At 40.9% G+C, this 19,927-nt stretch overlaps 2 protein-coding genes across 6 annotated transcripts in view; one reads left to right on the top strand and one right to left on the bottom strand.

Annotated features, from left to right (window-relative positions):
• The window catches only part of prdm10 (PR domain containing 10), a 35,820-nt gene extending 23,625 nt beyond the window's left edge, over window positions 1-12,195 (bottom strand). The window contains exons 1-7 of the mRNA XM_039789527.1: window positions 11,178-12,195; window positions 10,094-10,255; window positions 9,704-9,763; window positions 9,476-9,580; window positions 8,544-8,721; window positions 7,753-7,994; window positions 2,121-2,321 (exon numbers count right to left, since the gene is read on the bottom strand). Coding sequence (XP_039645461.1) covers window positions 2,121-2,321; window positions 7,753-7,994; window positions 8,544-8,721; window positions 9,476-9,580; window positions 9,704-9,763; window positions 10,094-10,255; window positions 11,178-11,249 — 1,020 coding nt within the window. The 5' untranslated portion in view covers window positions 11,250-12,195. The remainder of the gene's footprint in view (window positions 1-2,120; window positions 2,322-7,752; window positions 7,995-8,543; window positions 8,722-9,475; window positions 9,581-9,703; window positions 9,764-10,093; window positions 10,256-11,177) is intronic.
• A 6,513-nt stretch (window positions 12,196-18,708) lies between these two features.
• aplp2 (amyloid beta (A4) precursor-like protein 2) overlaps window positions 18,709-19,927 on the top strand; it is a 109,350-nt gene continuing 108,131 nt past the window's right edge. For 3 of the 5 annotated variants that reach the window (XM_039787675.1, XM_039787656.1, XM_039787647.1), the window contains exon 1: window positions 18,710-19,044. In XM_039787675.1, the coding sequence (XP_039643609.1) occupies window positions 18,973-19,044 (72 nt within the window). In that variant the 5' untranslated portion in view covers window positions 18,710-18,972. Of the gene's footprint in view, window positions 19,045-19,927 lie in introns of all 5 variants that reach the window. The other 2 variants (XM_039787683.1, XM_039787665.1) reach the window with 1 other exon arrangement.

The raw sequence follows: 19,927 nt of genomic DNA, 5'->3' as shown, positions 1-19,927 counted from the left end.
GTGGCTCTCACAACCGACTGCAATAAGGTCAATAAATCTCTTGGGAATCTTTTATACACAATAAATGTATCTCAACATTGTATTACAGCTCAATGTATCTAGGGCTGCAGCTCTCGATTCTTTTTGTAATCGATTAATCTAGCACTTTCATCGATCGATTAATCAGATAATTTTTTAGCGTTTTTATACAACAAAAACTAAGGAAAAAAGCAACATTTTCAGAAAAAAGCAACATTTGTATTGCCTACATTGCTTACAATATCATCTCTCAAAAAACTAAACATTAACTGCATTTAAATGCCATATTACAATGTTTTTAAAGATTTCTTTTGATGAAATGATATCAACCTCAAACTAAGGCATACATTAAACATACACAAACATTACATTAAGTTGTGCAACTTAACTTTCAGAACTACAAGTTTCAACCTGAGACTGATCTGTATATACAGTAGTAGTAGTATTTTCATTTATATATTTGATTATAATGTAACACAGCTCTGTTACACTTATGCTATTAGATCGTTGATCAGCTGTTTCTCCTGGGGAGAGAGAGAGAGAGAGAGAGAGAGAGAGAGAGAGAGAGAGAGAGAGAGATGCGCAACAATCAGCTGTTTTTCCGAAGGGACAGTCAACGCATCAGCTCTTTAGATCAGATCGTGGTCACCACTACGGATTTTCTTGTCTTTATTTTTGGTAGTAGTTGTGTTTGGTGTAGTTTCATCGTCCATACGACTCTGGGATTTACTTTAGTCGGTCCTCTTCGTGGAACGGATGATTAAGTTAGACTCCATGTTTTCTGTTGAGATGCTGAAGCTCTGACGTCGTGCTATTATCGTGCTAAGCTAGTTTGATTTTGCAGTAGACCCACTGTACAGAGTTTTAGTTTTAATTACGTTTGAACTGATTCCAAACTTTGGACACTTTGTCGTTTTCTCCAGCCTGTCTCTTCTCTTAGCCCCTCGCTAGTTACGCTCTCGCATGTGTCGCCCATTGACATATATATGGGTGTTGCCAGCATAGACAGTATATGGTCGCCAGCAGCAGACTGAGCCGTGTCTGTGCGACAGTAATAATGCTCCGTGCGGAAACACCGTCCGTCAGCGATACAACGTTGGTAACATTGATTTAACGAAGCTTCAAGGCAAGTCATTTTGCATCGAGGATTTTTTGTAATCAAATTATTCGAGTTATTCAAGGAATCGTTTCAGCCCTAAATGTATCCTTATTTAACATACTGCAATATGGCGTGGGCAAGTACGTTTCATACGCATCCGTCCAAAATATTGGTGCTAGAGAAAAAGTTCATTAGATTAGCAACCTTCTCCAAAGCCGTTACACCAAGTGCACCACAGTTTTTTAAGTTGCAGTTATAGACTATTTTTCGACATTAACATTCTTCAAGCCCGTATATTTGTGTTTAAAACAAAACATACTGATTTTACCTTATGGTTTTAGATATTATATTACCACAACTCAGACATACGTTCAGTGTCTACGGACAGCTGCGGACTTGCAATGGTCGCGCGGACGTGCACGCACTTCCATTCAGGGAAAATGGCTGTATGTGTCCGCGACAATGCATGCATACAACATCATGGCTCCGCGACCGATACAAGTCCACAGCTGTCCGCAGACCAAAATGCAGAAAGTGTGTCCGAGCCTGGGACCACCACGCTGCTAATGGAGGTTCCCAGACTCTGTTAGCTGCTTGTTGGACACCAGTTAATGATCGGTTAACGAGGGTCGGCGATCGGTCAGAAATAAAAATCTAAATAAGCATCCCTAGTTTCAATATATGTTTCAGTACATTTCAATGACAAAAACAACAACAGGTACAAAGTTGTTTAGCTAGGCAAGATGAGAAAGTGTAGCATCAGTTGCTAGGTAACAGACATAAAAGTTGATAACCGATGTTGGATTGAGTATTTAGACATACTGTATTTGAGTATTCTAACCTGAGATCAAATAAGATTCCTAAAGTTTGTTAGGATTTGCTTCTGTAATACCAGATTGGATATGATCCTATTTTAGACTGTCTGCTGTGCAGGTACAATACAGGAGTTCAAACTTTGTTTCTCAGTACTACATATGAAGCAGGAGAAATGACCGACACAAACCTTGAGCTCTTGTTTGGGTTGGATGTTCTTGATGGACGTGTAAAATATCTCAGAGCCGTACTGGTAGGCCACCAGGTTCTGCTCCAGGTGGTTCTGAGCCGGTCGCACAAACATCATCCAGTTACAGCTGTCCTCGTCAGAAAGGTCCAGCCACGTGTCATCGGACTTCTCTCCATCTTTCTCTGCATCCAGCATGCACAGCTAAGACAACCAGCAGACATCTGGTCAGAGATCAGACTGGGAGAGTGCAACCTTAAGACTGTCCACGCAAAAACGTTTTACTTAGTTCTCACTTACACAACACTTTACTATACAACTTAAAGGGGTGATAGAATGCAAAACCGATTTTACCCTGTCATAGTTGAATAACGACAGTTCGGTGGGTAAATGGGACATACATAGAAGCTCAAAATCCCATTGACACCCCTTTACTATGAAAATCTCATATTTTGAAACTGCCGCTGAAAACGGGCGAATCTCAACAAAGCTGGAAGTTGACGTCAACCTCCCAAAAACCGGAACCTTTGTCAGCCCATGGGTGTATTAAGAGAACGGTCACGCCCCAACATTTACATAGGCTACACAACTGACCTGAGATCAGGTAGTTTTCTGAATCTAGCTAGGTCACGCAGATCTCTGCTATTCCATTACAAAATTCACTTCTGAAACTTTTTTAATGCGAGAAATCAACTATGTAAAGCTCAAATATGGGCCGCTTTACAAAAATGGATGGCTAATTGGAAATTTTGTCCGACTGTGTGTCGAGAGCCGCAGGCTCTATCAATGGGACTCGCGGACGAGCGGCGTTTATTTCCCCAATCGTTTGTTTAAATAACTCAACACATTATAATTACACACATTAAAAGATTAACCGGAACCTGTGGAAAGAGATTGCTGGCGTAACAAGCTCGCTGACCGCGCTCTCACTCACACACACCGAGCATTTAGCTAGCAGGAAGAGGGGAGTTGCAGGCCCTGGAGCTCTGTCAGGGCAGGGGCATTTGGTTGTCATTAGCCCAAGAGATGGTGACTTTGCGCGGGTATGGAGTGCTGTGGGCTGCCAGTCGTAAAATTTTCGTAAAGCGGCCCATATTTGAGCTTTACATAGTTGATTTCTCGCATAAAAAAGTTTCAGAAGTGCGTCCACTGGATGGCGCAATAGCAATTGTGTTAAGCAAGCAAACTGTTTATATCGGGCAGAGCAAGTAGGTCAAGCAAGTGCAGCCAGTCCCGCGAAATTTATTGCGGCTTCTACTTTTAACATTATGTGCTTTGGCACCCTCATTGCCCCAATATGTCTTTGTCAAAAAAGAGAAAAGTGGACGCAGAGTGCAGAGCGTTCCAAGAAAAATGGTCATCCTCCTATTTATTCACAGAAGTGAATGGGAAAGCTGTATGTTTGGTGTGTTCACAGCATGTTGCAGTGCTAAAAGAATATAACCTTCGTCGCCACTATGTGAGTCTTCATGCCGACAAATATGACAACTTTCAAGGACAGCGGAGAAGAGAGAAGGTGAATGAACTGTTGGCGGGTCTGAAGAAACAGCAGTCTGTGTTTACTCACAGCCGAGACGTCAGTGACGCTGCAGTGAAAGCTAGCTACCTCATTGCTAATGAAATCGCAGTGGCTTCAAAACCATTCAGTGAGGGTGAATTTGTAAAAACATGCATGATGAAGGCAGCGGAGATTGTGTGCCCTGAAAAGCGCCAGGCTTTTGCAAATATCAGCCTGACAAGAAACACAGTTGCAGACAGGATTTCCGATCTTTCAGTGGATTTGGACAGCCAGTTGAAGCAAAAAGTAAAGTCATTTATTGCGTTTTCAGTTGCAATTGATGAAAGCACGGACATTACAGATGTTGCACAACTGGCCATTTTCATCCGCGGAGTTGATGACACATTGACCGTCACCGAGGAGTTTGTGGAGTTGGTGCCGATGACAGATACGACGACAGCAGCTGATATTTTCACCACACTCGTCGGCGCGCTGGACAGGGTTGGAGTGGACTGGTCCCGCGCTGTCAGCCTGGCTACAGATGGTGCGCCCTCAATGATCGGGAAAAAAGCTGGCGTTGTGACAAAGTTCAGAGAGAAAGTGCAATCTGCAAATGGAGGACGTGATTTTTGGACTTTTCACTGTATTTTGCACCAGGAGGCTTTGTGTTGCAAGTCATTAAAGATGGATAACGTCATGAAGGTGGTCATCCAAACTGTTAATTTCATCCGATCCAGAAGCCTGAATCACCGTCAGTTTGACAGCCTTCTCAGAGAGAAAGACCACATCTATAGCCTGCCATACCACACTGAGGTAAGATGGTTAAGCCGAGGTGCTGTGCTGAGGCGTTTCTTTGATTTACGAGAAGAAATTGAACAGTTCATGGAAGAAAAGGGCAAACCAGTGTTAGAATTTCATTCCGCAGAATGGATGCAGGACCTTGCATTTATGGTGGATGTTACAGAGCACCTGAATAACTTGAACAAACAGCTGCAAGGGCGCAACAAAGTTGTCACGCAGTATTATGACAGCATACGTTCTTTCAAGTTGAAGCTGTCATTGTGGGAGACGCAACTCGCCGGTGGTGATGCAGCTCACTTCCCCTGTCTGAAAAATGTGTGCACGGCCCAACATGTCGCAGACATGAAGCGGTTCAAAGATAACATAACGGGACTGTTACGGGAGTTTGAGCAACGCTTTCAGATTTTTGGTGAACTGGAGAAAGACTTCAAAGTTTTTTGCTCGCCATTCACCGTGAATCCCTCTGATCTGCCCGTCAGCATCCAACTTGAAATAATAGACTTGCGTGCGCACTCGGATTTGAAGGGTAAATTTGTCGCAGCTGGCTTGGACACATTTTATCAGAATCTCTTGCCAGGTTACCCCCAACTTGACAGCCCTCGCTGCAAAACTGTTGTGCATGTTTGGAACCACATATCTTTGTGAGCAAGTTTTCTCTGTAATGAGCATAAATAAACCAAAGCTGCGCTCAAGACTCACGCACAAGCACTTGAATCACATCCTGAAGTTGGCTGCCACTCAGGATGTAACGCCGATATTGATGCGCTGGTGAAAGCTAAAAGATGCCAGGTATCAAGAGTCAAATAAACTATGCAACCCCACTTAAAGTGCTGCTTGAGACACCCTGATATAGATCTGTGATATACTTCTGTGAATCACTGAGGTATTGTGTGTTTGTATGTTCTTTGTCCTCAGAATTTTCAAATAACTTGAAGTGTTTTATGATTAATAGTGATGTTGTGCTTTTGGACACACTGTCCTCAGGCTCCAGCTTTATGTTTAAATGTTTTTATGTTGATGTGCTATTGTTTTTAATTGATTTTATTTGATTTGTATATTTAACCTATTCTTGACTCTGTGGTTCTTGCACTTGTTTGGGGAACAGGATTTCATTATTTGTATCTACATTTCTGCCTGAGAAATGACACCTTGATATAGTTCTGTGATCTGTGAAACAGTTCTGTGAATCACTGAGGCATTGTGTGTTTGTGCGTTCTTTTTCTTTAGAATTTTCAAATAAACTTGAGGTGTTTTATGATTAATAGTGATGTTGTGCTTGTACTATTTTGGACACACTGTCCTCAGGCTCTAGCTTTATGTTTTATGTTGATCGTTAAAACAAAGAAAACAATCTGAAGTTGTTGTTTTTAAGTTATATATACCATGATTTTACCGGTCCGGCCCACTTGGGAATAGATTTTCCTCCATGTGGCCCCTGAGCTAAAAGGAGTTTGACACCCCTGAAATAGAGCCATATTCACAGGGTAGTTAAGGGCCTAATAAAATAGCATTCAGGCAATTTTCAGCCCAACCAATGTTACATACCCCATTAGGAGACCTTAAGGAACAGTGTAAAATACCCTATATAATCATTCTATCACCCCTTTAACTAAAACTATAAACTCCTTTTTTTTTTAGGACACTAGAATGACAAATGTTGCCCTCTATGCATCTGGCTGTTTGTTGGCTAGTTTCATTTATAATAAAACATCAGATTTTATAAACTACATGTGTTTTGTGTGCAGGAATCTTAATGTGTAAAGTAACTAGTAACTAAAGCTGTAACAGATGAATGTAGTAGAGTAAAAAGTAGAATATTTCTCTCTGAAATGTAGCGGAGTAGAAGTAGAAAGTGGCATGAAAGATCAACATTTTTACTTAAGTACAGTACTTGAGCATATGTACTTAGTTACATTCCACCACTGCATTTTACTCAGTGCGGCGTTAACACTAGGCCTGTTGCGATAGTCAATAAATCGAGTTATCGCAAGATAAAAAAAAATAAAAATGAGCTCGATAATTTTTCCGGCCACGATAATTTCCATTTGCATGCTTGTTTGTTTTCCTCGTATCTCTACCAGAGAGACTGGAGGACCACTCTCGGTTCCTTAGCGTAACGAGGAGTGAACCCTCTTGTCAGTCGCATGGTCTTTGTGGGGGCGGGACTCCAGGCGGAGAGAGAGACAGAGACAGAAAACGCTAGTTGAGAGTTGGGGCAGGGTTTCCCGCAGCACTTTGCAGTTAAGGCGCCGTCAAAAAACTAAAAAGTATATGAGCGATATCAACCGTGTTACTTTCGGGCCCGTTTTCTTTTCCCCCTTTCATTTCAAACCACACAGCTGACAACCTGCAGGTGGAGGCGGTGGACTTCGGACATACACGCCACTGTGGACTCGTCAGTCTCGCAAGCGGGTTTCAGGAAAGTGGCTGCATGTGTCCGACAATGCAGAAACAAACGTGCGGTACAAGCCTACAGCTGTCCGCGGACACGGAGTGTGGAAAGTATGTCAGAGGTTTGTGTGTGTGGCGTGGTAGCGTGTGTGTGGGGGCGCCCCCACCGAAGGCTCCGAACTCGCAGAGGAGCAGAAGCCGCACCTTCGCCAAAATGAAGACTGAAAAACAGAACTATTTTGGTACTTTTACTCGCCATGTGGCAGATAGCCATACAGATAGATTTAATTTATTAATTATATATTATTTAAACTTAATATTTAGTGTTAAATAATTGTAAAATGTAGTACAGAGTCTGTAGTCTGAGAACATATGTGTCACAAACGGCAATTCCACAACTGTACATCAGCGTGAAAGACGACATACAAAAAGGAGATCAAAGACATATTGTGGATATTTAAAATGTCTTCCAGTTCCAGTGTTAAATATTCTTTAGAAATAAAAGTGTATTGATCTTTAAAAGGTGTACCTGCGATAATACCCTAATAATAATATATTAAAAAAAAATTCTCTCTAAAAAAAAAATTTTTTTTTTTTATAATTATATTATTTATATTAATAATTTTTTCTGGGACAATTTATCATCCAGCAAAATTTGTTATCGTGACAGGCCTAGTTAACACAAAATTACATTACAGTATTTTTTTTGCACTATGGCCACCTCACTTTACTTAAATACTTTTTATATAATGCCACTTTACATTCATTCAGTGTTTTTTTTTGCTCATTGTCTGTTGTTTGCCTGTTTGTTTGTTCGGTTGTTTGTTGGTTTGTTTTTATTGTGGAAAAACTGCTGCTGTAATAAGTGAATTTCCCCATTGTGGGATAAATAAAGTATTATCTAATCTAATCTAAAACCCAATAGGAATCAAATGGCCGATTTACTTTGAGATGAATGTAGTGGTCCTGCAATTCATTCTGAGGAACCAGGGGTCCCTCCACAGGACCAAACTGTGTGCGCTTTGGGATGCGTCTCTTGGAGAACACCCCGCCCAGGAAGCGATCGATGTAGAGGACCAGAGGCAGACTGGCCCGGGCCTTGGACATGACGGGCCGGTTGGGGATGGGGTGCAGAGGTCCGTGCTTCAGACACACAGACGGGTTGGCAATATTACACTCCTCACACCCTAAGAGAGATCAATGAGACACAAATCACCACCAAAGATACTGTGGATAAGATGAATGAGGTCTAATTGTTCATTTTTGTTGTTCAACTCAATATGTGTCCACAGCCACAGGACATGACATCTGTGGTTTTAATGAGCTGCAGTCCTTTCCCCTGTGCTGTCATGGATTTTGAATTTGGCAGATTTGTGACTTGACTTGAAAGCAAATTAGAACACAAATTGCTTATCAAGACAAACATGTATGACTGTGTACAAATGTGTCTGTGATTCACTCAACATCCTCTGATCTAAACTATTCTATTAGTCAAAATAATTCATAATATCTGCTTTTATTAAACTCAAAAATTAGGTAGAATGTCATTTTATTAGTTTTTTTTTTTTTATTAAAGCGTTGAAAAGAGGGAAAATACGTTTAAAAAAGCGCAAAAGCATAATTTTGACCTGGAATGACAAGTTCATGGACGACGGTGAAGACGACACAAGGGTTAACAGTTTGGTTGATCGGTTAACAAGGGTCAGCGATCAGTCTAAATTAGCATCCCTACTCACAGAGGCTGTGAGGGTTGAAGGACTCAGGCTGACGAGGTTCCCAGTCATCCATCTCAGAGTCGTCATCCTCATCTTCGTCAGAATCGTCTGTGGAGTCCGTGGCCCCGAGGGGACTGCTGGGGGGGTCCGCCATGTCAGCCATGGAGGAGGGGAGCGAATTGGACACGGACAGCTGCTCCTGTGTGTGTGTTTGATCGTTGCACAGGTTTAAGAGTGCTCAGTTTATCTTGAAGTGATAGAAACACTCAAAAGTTCTCATCTTCAGGCTTGTTCACATGTAACAATGCAATAAAAATGTATATGAAGGGAAAATAAATGTGTGCAACTCTTGTTTCTGAGCGACTAATAATAAAATCAAAATCTCAGAATGCTCACCTGTGATATTTCTGAAGATTATTTTTGTGTATCATAGATCACATGCCATGAGGGTTGCAACAATATACCAGTTTCATGGCATGATATGAAAATGTATGGTTATCATGCGGTTTACATTTGCTTATCTACCATACTGAAAAATTTACTTTGTTTATTTTCAAAAGGGAGACTTTTTACACATACTTCAATTAAAAAAATAAATAATTGAAGTTTCAATTATAATACAACCAAAAAACTTTTTCTGTTTTCATTCCATTAAGGGTCATTGTAACTGATACTAATGATAACAATTGTGTAATACGGACTGCCGTGAAACTGATATATTCTGAGACGGTTATCGTACCGTGACAATCTCACGCCGTTGCAACCCTACATACCGTTATACTGTATCTGCACTACAAATATCTCAATGTAAGTTACATATGAACTGCACAGAGTCCACTTACCTGAGGGAATAACGAAACAATGTTTTTGCTCTGACTGGCTGTTAAAATGAGAACAGACAAATGCTATTCACTTGTTTGGTAAGGTAAACAACACAAACAACGTGTCCTCACCTGGGAGACTGTCTCCAGGATAGCCTGGGGAGTCTCTGCTACATTACTGAGAACATGCAGATTGGCAGCATTCATGTTCTGTCCACTGGGCAGCAAAACCGTGACCTACGAATGAGATTACATTGCTTTAAGGTAACACAAAAATATATATAAAAAAAAAACAAAAAAACAGGTGGTACACCGCTACTGTAGGTAATGACAGGACAGTAGCCTACATGGTAAACTTACCTGTTGCGTTGTACCATCCTGCTGAATGTAAGCCACTTGTGGCTGATCAGCAAATACAGTCTGAAAGAAACGGTTTAACACAGAGCTGTGAGCAAATCTTGCAGGGCTAAGTGCATGCTATGAATTGTACATACTAATTCATGTGCACTTTGGACATTCGAAGAAAGAAAGTGAAAAGATATTAAACTCTTGAAAAGGGTTTTAAACTCTTCAAAAGGGTTTTTATCAAATATTACAAACCGGGCCAAGAGATGACCTTAGCATAAAAGCCAGGGTCAACACAACACTATGGTTCTTCCTCTTCCCATCAATGTATGTTGTTCTTGTGCCATGTAAGTTCTTAAAATATCAGCTAAAAGTATCACTGCTCTAAATAAGATCCCTTCTTACCTGAGTGCCGTCTGCAGGATGGATGTAAACCAGCGTGTGCTCTGCAGACTCTACAGAGGTATAGGAGTTCCCGTCTGCTGTGTAAACCACCTGCTGCTGTCCTCGCTCCGCCTGATCGCCACTGTACACTATCTGGGCCACTGTGCCGCCTTCAAAATGCACCTGCAACAAATGTTCACAAGATAAACATGCTTTGAGCTACCTGCAGCATCATCATCATCATCATCATCACACTCTCTGACTGGGACTCGCCCGCCCCATGAATCCTACATTAACACAGAATGTGTGAATGAAATGATTATGCATTTCTGTCCTCCCCAAGTCCTTTTAAAGTGCCCATATTATGCTCATTTTCAGGTTCATGATTGTATTTAGTGATTGTACCAGAATAGGTTTATGTGGTTTAATTTTCAGAAAACCCCATATTTTTGTTGTACTGCTCATTGCTGCAGCTCCTCTTTTCACCCTGTGTGTTGAGCTCTGTTTTAGCTACAGAGTGAGACATCTCACTTCTGGTCCATCTTTGTTGGGAGTCGCACATGCACAGTAGCTAGGTAAGGACTACTAGCCAGTCAGAAGCAGAGTATGAGGGCGTGCTACGCTAGCAGCTAGGTGAGCATTATAACGTGTGTTACAAAGTGACGTTTGTCTCTGAAGTAAAGGCTGGACTACAACAGAGCTGTTTGGAGCAGTTTGTGAACAGTGTTTTCTGTTGGAGATAGTCAGTCCCTTTGGGGTGGACTTTGGGCTTTTTCACTTTTTAAACCTATAACGTGCACAAAAAAGATATAGAACACAATAAAGGAAAGGGGAAAAGCCCAAAACCATAATATGAGCACTTTAAAAGAGTACAGAACCACTACTTGGAAAATCCCACTATATTGTTAGCTATAACTATAAAAGTAGATAGTGAAAGTTTGAGGTTTAGCAGCAACTAGAGTCAGTTTACAGAAGGGAGTATCTGGCGAGTGTGTTCGAAAGACAAATTTTGAGAGGTTTAAAATGTCCTCAGATGTATGCAAATGTACTGCATCCTTCTCTGTTGCTTATGACTCTAATATAGCACTTCGTGGACAGTTCAGACCTGTGTGCCGTTGCCTGAATCATTGTTAGATGTCTGACTCCACACAGCGGATGGTACCGGTTTGGTCTCCATGGAAGCACAGTGCCAGGTCTGTTGCCAACCACCACGTCACCTATCACTTTGCTCTTGAGGCAGCTGTAATACAAACACAAGACAAGAGGATTGGGGGTGATTGGGGGTAAAAATAAGAGCATAATAACTGATACAAAGTAAAATAAGGATGGCTCAGTTTTAATATGCATTTAAGACTGCCAGGTCAGGTATCATCTCAGAAATCCTGGCACAGCATTATGAGATTTAAAAGAAAATGTGGAGTTACTGTAAAAATGTGCATATGGTTTTGAATTAAATCACATGAATGGATGATGGAGCCTCTACTGTTATCAAAGTCATACTAAGCACTCGACGCTGAACAGCTGTTTGACTGCAACACTGAGGCACTGCAGCAGCCATCTCTGAGCAAAGGTGCACTGACTGAATTCAACCCCCACGTGCAATCTGCAACACAAATTGTTGGGTCTCCAGACACAGCTGTAATCGGCTCACAGGACATGCAAGCCAAAATAAAAGCAGCGTGTCACTTCGTGTTCAGAGCTGTCACACAGGACCAGACTCTCAGCCGGGGGTACAAGGGGAAACGCGGTTAACGTTTGCTCACGAGGCCGCCCGGGAAACGGCGTCTAAATACAACCGCATGTCGGCACAAAAGCCACCGTGAAAAATCGCGACTCTGTAAACTCATTCAGAAATCTAGTTGGTATAATCAATCATAAATCCAATTCCCCCCTATTTTAACCCCGCAGGTTCTCAGTCCCAACTGGACCATACCACAAAAAACAGCGCTATAGAAACCCGGGCATTTACTGTACCGCAACATTAGCATTACGGCCATATAGTCCCAATGTAAGGCCGACCTTGGAGCTAAACATAACTTGTCAGGCAGCAGGAAGCGGACAGCATTCTAAGATTTGTAACACAAGTGGTTTTAAAGCGATAAAAGGCCGAATTATTTGGATAGACCCACCCGTCCCCCCATTCTAGTTGAGCCCAGCCCTTCGGGTCTAGTTAACAAGGAAGAACGGGCTCCATTTTGGGTGGGACTAACAACAACAACCACATTCGAAGAGACCCAAAGAAAAAACATACATTTTCTACCGGTACAAATGCGCCGAAACACCCCGCACATTTAATGTATATTAACAGAAAGACTACCGAGCAGTCGAGCTACATAAGTAGCCGTGAAGCAAATCCTAGTTTTCTTACATTTAGTGGAAAGCGTACAAGTTGTTCTTACCTCAGAATGGTAGCTGCAGAGACGGCTGCATTGCATATATTAACATAATCTGCCTAGCAACACGCAGGAGCGTGGCTTCTGATTGGTGTTTATTTACTCAATTACGCAATTTAGGATCATTTAAAAAATTATCTTCAACAAAAAGCCTATATAGTCGTCGGGATTTAATATATTAAAGAGGTTAGCGATGTTACCGCTAAGGTGTTTATTAATCGTGGTCATCATAAACTTAATGATCAATTTTAGTAGAGCCAATCAGAAAAATGAAACACCAAAGTCGCCGATGTAAGCTGTTGTTCAATAATTCTACTTGATCTACTGTTATATATTATTCTACTTAAGTTAGCATTGCTATTTTAGGCTCGCGGTACTTATGCTTTAAACATGTTTCTTTCTATATCTTAAAGTCATTTTTTTCTGTAAAAACAAAAAGGTGGCGATGACAGGAGACGACGGTTAACCGAAATCTAAATCACCTGTGTTTACTGCCCTCTGGTGGTCACTAAGAGGAAGTGCACCATTAAATTCATCAAGTTAGCGTCAATGCAGACATGACAGTATACTTTCGGTGAATACTTTGAAAATACAGTTGCCAAACTGACGCAAAAGCTAGCACACACGGCCTTGGAGTAATCGTGTATCTTAATACTGATTATTTATTATTTATTTTTATTCAGACATCGCTGAGACCATGATAGCATAATTCCATTTCCGGTTGGTATTTTCAAGACACCAACCGGATTTTCAAAATACAGTGAAATAACAAAAATTTAAAAAATTTAAATGAGACCAATCTCAAGAAGTGTGGAAATTGTCGTTATTTTATTCTCTATTTGTCACAGTTGGAGATTACAATTTACTGTGAGTAACTAGAATTAGCTACACTTTACTAGCGTCAAGTTAGACACAATAGTATAATTTTACTTCCGGTAAAATAAAAATTAAAAGAAAATTAATTTAGGAATTCAGAAAAATCCTCTAAGACTACTACATGACTATGGGAAGTTTCTATAATACACCAATACAATGTGGACACCATTGCACTAATAATGCACTCATTACATTATACATTACATTTGTTTAGGATCAATTCAGTGTAAAGTGGTGTTGGATACCTTCAAATTAATAAAGTAAATGTTAAGTAATGAAGTAAATATTTCCTATAGCCAAAGAAAAAGGATAAGTAACACTTCCATAAGTAGAGTTTGGCCTATATTCTCACTGGACCTCTGTTACCTGGGCAGCTAAAACAGAGAACTAGTTCTCTGCTCTGTTTTTTTACTGAGGGATCTTGGGATCAAACTGACACGTCCCGAGATCAGACTTACAGTAACATGTGCAAATTCAGCTTGTTGAAACACGTCTACTGGGTGATGTTTTCCAACATTAATAACCACTCTGAGTGCCCTGCTTGAAGCTAAGATCAAATTTCCATGATGCTTTTTTTAATAAGCCATCAGAGAGAAATAACTGACAATTTAGGAAGAAAGAAATGAGTTGGAGACAACATAATCAAATCACTGAAGGCTGAAGGTGTGTGTGTGTGTGTGTGTGTGTGTGTGTGTGTGTGTGTGTGTGTGTGTGTGTGTGTGTGTGTGTGTGTGTGTGTGTGTGTGTGTGTGTGTGTGTGTGTGATTTCCCAATTACAACCAATTGAACAAAGAAAATGAAATATTGGCCATTGCATTATCTTCAAAACAAAGACAATCTTCTCCCTCTGATTGGATCATTTGCTCAGTCTTTATTCATCTTTCTCCTCATAACGTAATAACGGCCAGAATCATTTTTTTTTGTTGTTGTTGGAAAATGCCACCTTGGACTCTCTTTCACTGACTTTTTATTTTATAGATTAAACAAGCAATCAAAACAATCAATATTCATTAGTTGAGTCATAGTTTAAGGTGATTGTATCTTTTGTTTGTAAAATCTTACTCCGTAAACTAAATACAGCTGTCAGATAAATGGAAGAGTCCTAAAAGGTATATTAATAATTACACATGAATATTTGCTCCTGAATTAGTAGCTTCAAATGGAAATATTTATGTAAAGTACAAGTACCTTGTACTTAAGTCTGCTACTTGATTACATATAGCCTAGTTACTTTCTTTGCTGCAAAGTATGTAGTAGCCAATGGTGGAAGAAGTATTCAGATCCTTTACTACAGTAAAAGTACTAATACCACAATGTTAAAATAGTCTGTTACACGTGGAAGTCCTGCATTGAAAATGTAACTTAAGTAAAAGTATGTAAGTATAATCAGGAAAATGTATTTCAAGTATTCAAAGTAAAACACGATGCAGATAAATCCTCCCATTGTAGAAAGTGGAAAGGATCCAACCAGTTGTGTGTTTAATGGTCTAATCATTTCAGCTGGACTTGTAGGCCCTTATATTGTTGACTAGTTTGATTTATAATAAAACATCAGATTTTATAACTACATGTGTTTTGTGTGCAGAAATCTTAATGTGTAAAGTAACTAGTAACTAAAGCTGTAACAGATGAATGTAGTGGATATTTCTCTCTGAAATGTAGTGGAGTAAAAGTAGAAATTGTGGCATGAAAAGAAAAGACTCAAGTAAAGTACAAGTACCTCAACATTTGGACTTCAGTACCGTACTGGAGTAAATGTACTTAGTTACATTCCACCACTGGTAGTAGTCCAACTACAGCTTACATGTAACATTATATGCAGCAAGAAGGTTCGATTCCAGGTCGTTCCGGGGCCTTTCTGTGTGGAGTTTGTATGTTCTCCCCATGTTTCCTCCAGGTGCTCCGGTTTCCCCCACCATAATAAAACATGTACTAGGTTCTCCAGTCAGTGCCATTGATCAAGGCACTGGCTCAGATCTGGAGTTGGTCCCCCCGGTGCTGTAAATTGCTGCCCACTGCTCCCTTGAGGGATGGGTTAAATGCAGAGAATGAATTTCTACATTTATGCGTATGTGACAATAAAAGTACCTTTACCTTATTATATGATATTTACTACACTAGACACGTTCTGCTCTGCTCTGTTATAGTTGCTGTTTGCTGCTCCTTACCACACCACTGGGTCACCCAGCTCTCTGGATTTGACTACTGTTTGTATACTGCTAACATTGTCATTTTGAGTCTAATTGCTTTCCAATAGTTTCTATTTTTTATTTTTTTCTTATGTCTATGGATTTATGCATCCAGGCAATTGTAGTTTCAACAAAGCTTTAATTTAAAAACACGATTAAAAAATACAAAATACAAGATATTTCAGTGTTCATCCAAACACCTTCATCAGTTGTTTAGTTTACCCACATTTCCCCACCGGGGATCAATTAAAGGCTTATCTTATCTGTAATCTCACTTTATATTATCTTAGACTTTCCTATATAATCTTATCTTATCTTCATGTTTTGTTTCTACTTTATCTTTTGTCATAGGTTATAGGCTATTGCATTTTTGGTATCTGATATTTTATTGTTATTTATGTCAAGCACAGTACCGGAGGGGGCAAAAAAAAAAGCATTTCACTTCACAATGTAAAGATGTATTGAGTATGTGACAAATAAAACCTGACACTTAAAATATCACCAGCATGAATAAAGAATGGAAGGAAGAGCCACATATGTGTATAACATAGCTGCCAACACTCCCGTTTTTACCGGGTTTCTCCCGTTTTTTTAGCCCTATCTCCCGGACCCCTCCAGGTTTGTTATTTCTCCCGGGAAACTCCCGTAATGTGCATGGCCAAACTCCTTTATAAATAATCGGACCAACATGTTTGTCTAATGTTGACCAGTTGCCAGATCTTGTATGAAACGCATCTTATTCACACAATCCACACACCATATACAATTTTCAACCCGTTTGTCACCTCAACCTGGCAACCTATAACCCTCAACCTGGCAATCTATGGTGTTATATATGTGTCACATTCCTGAGCGAGTAATTGTATGTTTTGAGCGCAGAGAACTATATTTTGCAAGCACATTACATTACATTTTGAACAGAAATTAACACTCGCAAAAAATAATTTAGTTTGAGTAAACAAAAACCTATTTCGGGCACAATAAACGTATTTGCATGTCTTTCTCTTCTCGCAGGTAAAAGCCAGAGATGGGAAGTAACGAAGTACAAATACTTCGTTACTGTAGCCTACTTAAGTAGATTTTTCGGATATTTCTACTTTACTTTACTATTTCTTTTTGTGGCGACTTTTTACTTTTACTCCTTACATTTTAACACGAATATCGGTACTTTCTACTCCTTACATTTTAAAAATTGGCTCGTTACTTTAGTTTTGTACAAGAGGTCTAATGTCGGAGAATAGCGCGGACACGCGCCTCACACCGCGAGCGGGCGCGTGCGCCACACAGAAAAAAAAGTGAGAAAAAAAGAAAGAGAGACTGCTGTCCGGAGGGCGATATTACGAATCCCACTATGGCCACGCCAAGACCCGCCCTTCAATAGCATTCACACACTACAATTGGCCAGGCGTCCATGCTTACACGTACAGGTCCTATCCCCTGACCAATCCCCTAACCCTAACCTTAACCACTCGAGGTGAAATGCCTAACCCTAACCAATCAAGCTGCTTCGTAGGGCGGGTCTTGGCGTGGCCATAGTGGGATTCGTAATTTTGCGTCCGGAGGATAATCAGTTGAGATGGTGTGTGTGCGTCCTTGAGAACTGTAAGTCGTATAACTTCTGTTGTCAGTTCATTTAAGCCTGTTGTTGTATTAGTCTATAGTTCCTGCACAGTTAAAGTAGGTTAGCTAGTGATTTAGTTGTTTGTGTTCTTCACCTGTTAGCTAGGTTTCACGTTGCTACACGCAACGTCATTCCCAAGCATCAAAAGAGAGAAGTTGTCCGTGAAGTTTGAAACCAGCATCAGCTTTAAATACGGTCCTAATCTAGTCCTCACTAGCAAGTTTCAAATAATTTCACTGGAGTTACCGTTATTATTTTTCACGTGATCAATACCGAATTCAATCTAATTGGATGGGAATATACTGTAGGCTACGTTGCATGTAACGCACCACTACAAGACGACTCGACAGATTCGGCCGCATTCTGCATTCATTTGCGGCAAATAATTGCAGCATGATGGTGGTAACGTTAGCACTAGTAGTATGGACGGCGACATGATTGAAAATGAAGAAAACAGAGATCCCAGAGATTAGGCAGACAAGCAGCAAGACATTCCCAATCATCCCTGGCCTTATCTGAGAGAGATGTTTGAGATAGGCTAGGAGGCATCAAGTATGACTCCTGGCCAATGTGCTGTGTAACTCTAAAAGTATGGGGAACTTCTTAATTAATCTATGTTTAGTAATTCATATTGTATCCTTTATTTTCTTTCTATATTTGAGCACACACACATGCATGTCGATTCCTTTAAATGTTAAGGGGACGATTAAAAAAGAGAAACTGGATCATTGAATTCATATCTTGCTACTCACATCTCATATCTTGTAACGTGTGTGGTCCAGATAGCTTTGCATAAAAAGTGGTTGTCATTCGCAAGGCTACTTTTACTTTTATACTTTAAGTACATTTCAAAGCCTGTACTTTGTTACTTTTACTTAAGTAAAGAAGTTAAATCAGTACTTCTACTTTTACCAGAGTATTTTTTAACACAAGTATCTGTACTTCTACTTAAGTACGGGAAGTGAGTACTTTTGCCATCTCAGGTAAAAGCTGCTGCGCTCCGGTCCTGTCTCCCTCGCTCTCAACCTCTTCTCTCTGCGCGCTCAACTCTAGACACGCTGGCTCAGATTTTCACAGCGTTACAAGTGTGCCACAAAACCAACCAATCGCAGAATCAAAAGGATAATTCTGATTGGCTGTTCTTCTCCAATTAGATTAAGACATGCAGAGAAAGACATGCAAATACATTTATTGTGCCCGAAATAGGTTTTTGTTTACTCAAACTAAATTATTTTTTGCGAGTGTTAATTTCTGTTCAAAATGTAATGTAATGTGCTTGCAAAATATAGTTCTCTGCGCTCAAAACATACAATTACTCGCTCAGGAATGTGACACATATATAACGCCATAGTAGGCTACTGTGTGTCATAGGCTAGTGTTTGTGGAGTCAACGAGCAGGTAGTATGTCCAGAGTAATTGTGTAGTAATGGTTGTTTCTGTAGCCGGCCGCCCGGTGGCGCACTGCGCTCTTGCTCTGTGGATCGGGTGTGCCAGAGGAAAAGAGTGAGTGAGTGAGAGAGAGAGGGAGGGAGGGAGGGAGGGAGGAGGCAACAGAGAGAGCAGCCGCGCCACACAGTCCACATTTCCACCAGAGAGCCCGACACTCAGACTCCCAGTCTGCCACCGACCTTCTCTGTCTAGCCCGCGTAAACAAAACAAGCGGAGCCCGGACGCGTCCCGCTCTCCTGGCTACATTCTCACATCACTCCCAGGGCATACTCGATTTAGCTCTTTATTCTCCCCCGGACGGACGTCAGCTTCCCACCGCAGAGCTCCCAGGATATAAGTTGTTCCCAGTAGCAGAACCGGAGATCCTGGAAGATGGGTTCCGTCCCGGCCATATCTGTCCTTATTTTGGGCATTGTGGTTCCAGCGCTGGCCGGCTATATTGAGGTATGTGATCTGACGTGCCTTTGGGATTTGTTCCGTGCCAAGGCTAGTCTGACTCGGATCAAAACACATAAAAAGCAGATCTTTCTGGCCTGTGTACCTATATTTGTCCTCTGTTAACATGAGGCATGTGTGGCTATAAGCTGTGTTTTTGTGCCGCTGGATGTAACTGTATATTTCTGTTGGGGCTCTGACTTCTTCCTCCCGACACATTCCCACACAAGAGGCGGCTTTAAACTGATAGATTTCCGTTCCTAATCAAAGGATTGTCACCATACTTTTGTTATAGGCTAGAAGGGTTTTTACGCGTTCCTAAAGGCTGATATATTATCAGATCTATAGTTAAATATTAATGAGCTTGCTTTCAGGTCACTTTTGAGCACTGACTGCAGTTTGTTGGTTGACTTGAACAATGTGCGCCCCCCCCCCCCCCGGAAGCTGCTGTAACAGGAATTACAGCAGGGTTTGCTGCAGAGATCAGAGGAAAGACAGCAGGCGCTTTGTCAGGCCTTTGGGGGACACACTGGCCCTCTGCAATGGATCACAAAGTGGGTCCTCCCTGCTCTGTGTCACAGTTGCATCCATCGTGTGTGTGTGTGTGTGTGTGTGTGTGTGTGTGTGTGATATTGTCTGAACAGACAAGAGGAAATCCTTTTACCTAGGTATTCAATCTCCAGCTGCTCCTGTCAACAGGTTGACCCCCAGTCCTCATTACAATTTGAACCATTACAGTAGCCTGCTGCACATGAGTCTGGGGCTGCAACTAACCATTACTTTCATCGTCGATTTATTTTGTCAGATATTTTCTCGATTAATGGATTAGTTGTTTGGTCTCTAAAATGTCAGAACACGGTGAGACATGTGGATCGGTGTTTCCCAAAGCCCA

The sequence above is a fragment of the Perca fluviatilis genome, chromosome 2 (assembly GCF_010015445.1).
Source record: "Perca fluviatilis chromosome 2, GENO_Pfluv_1.0, whole genome shotgun sequence".
Lineage (NCBI taxonomy): Eukaryota > Metazoa > Chordata > Actinopteri > Perciformes > Percidae > Perca > Perca fluviatilis.
The sequence above is the reverse complement of the archived record's forward strand: the minus strand, read 5'-3'. Positions and strand labels throughout refer to the sequence as shown.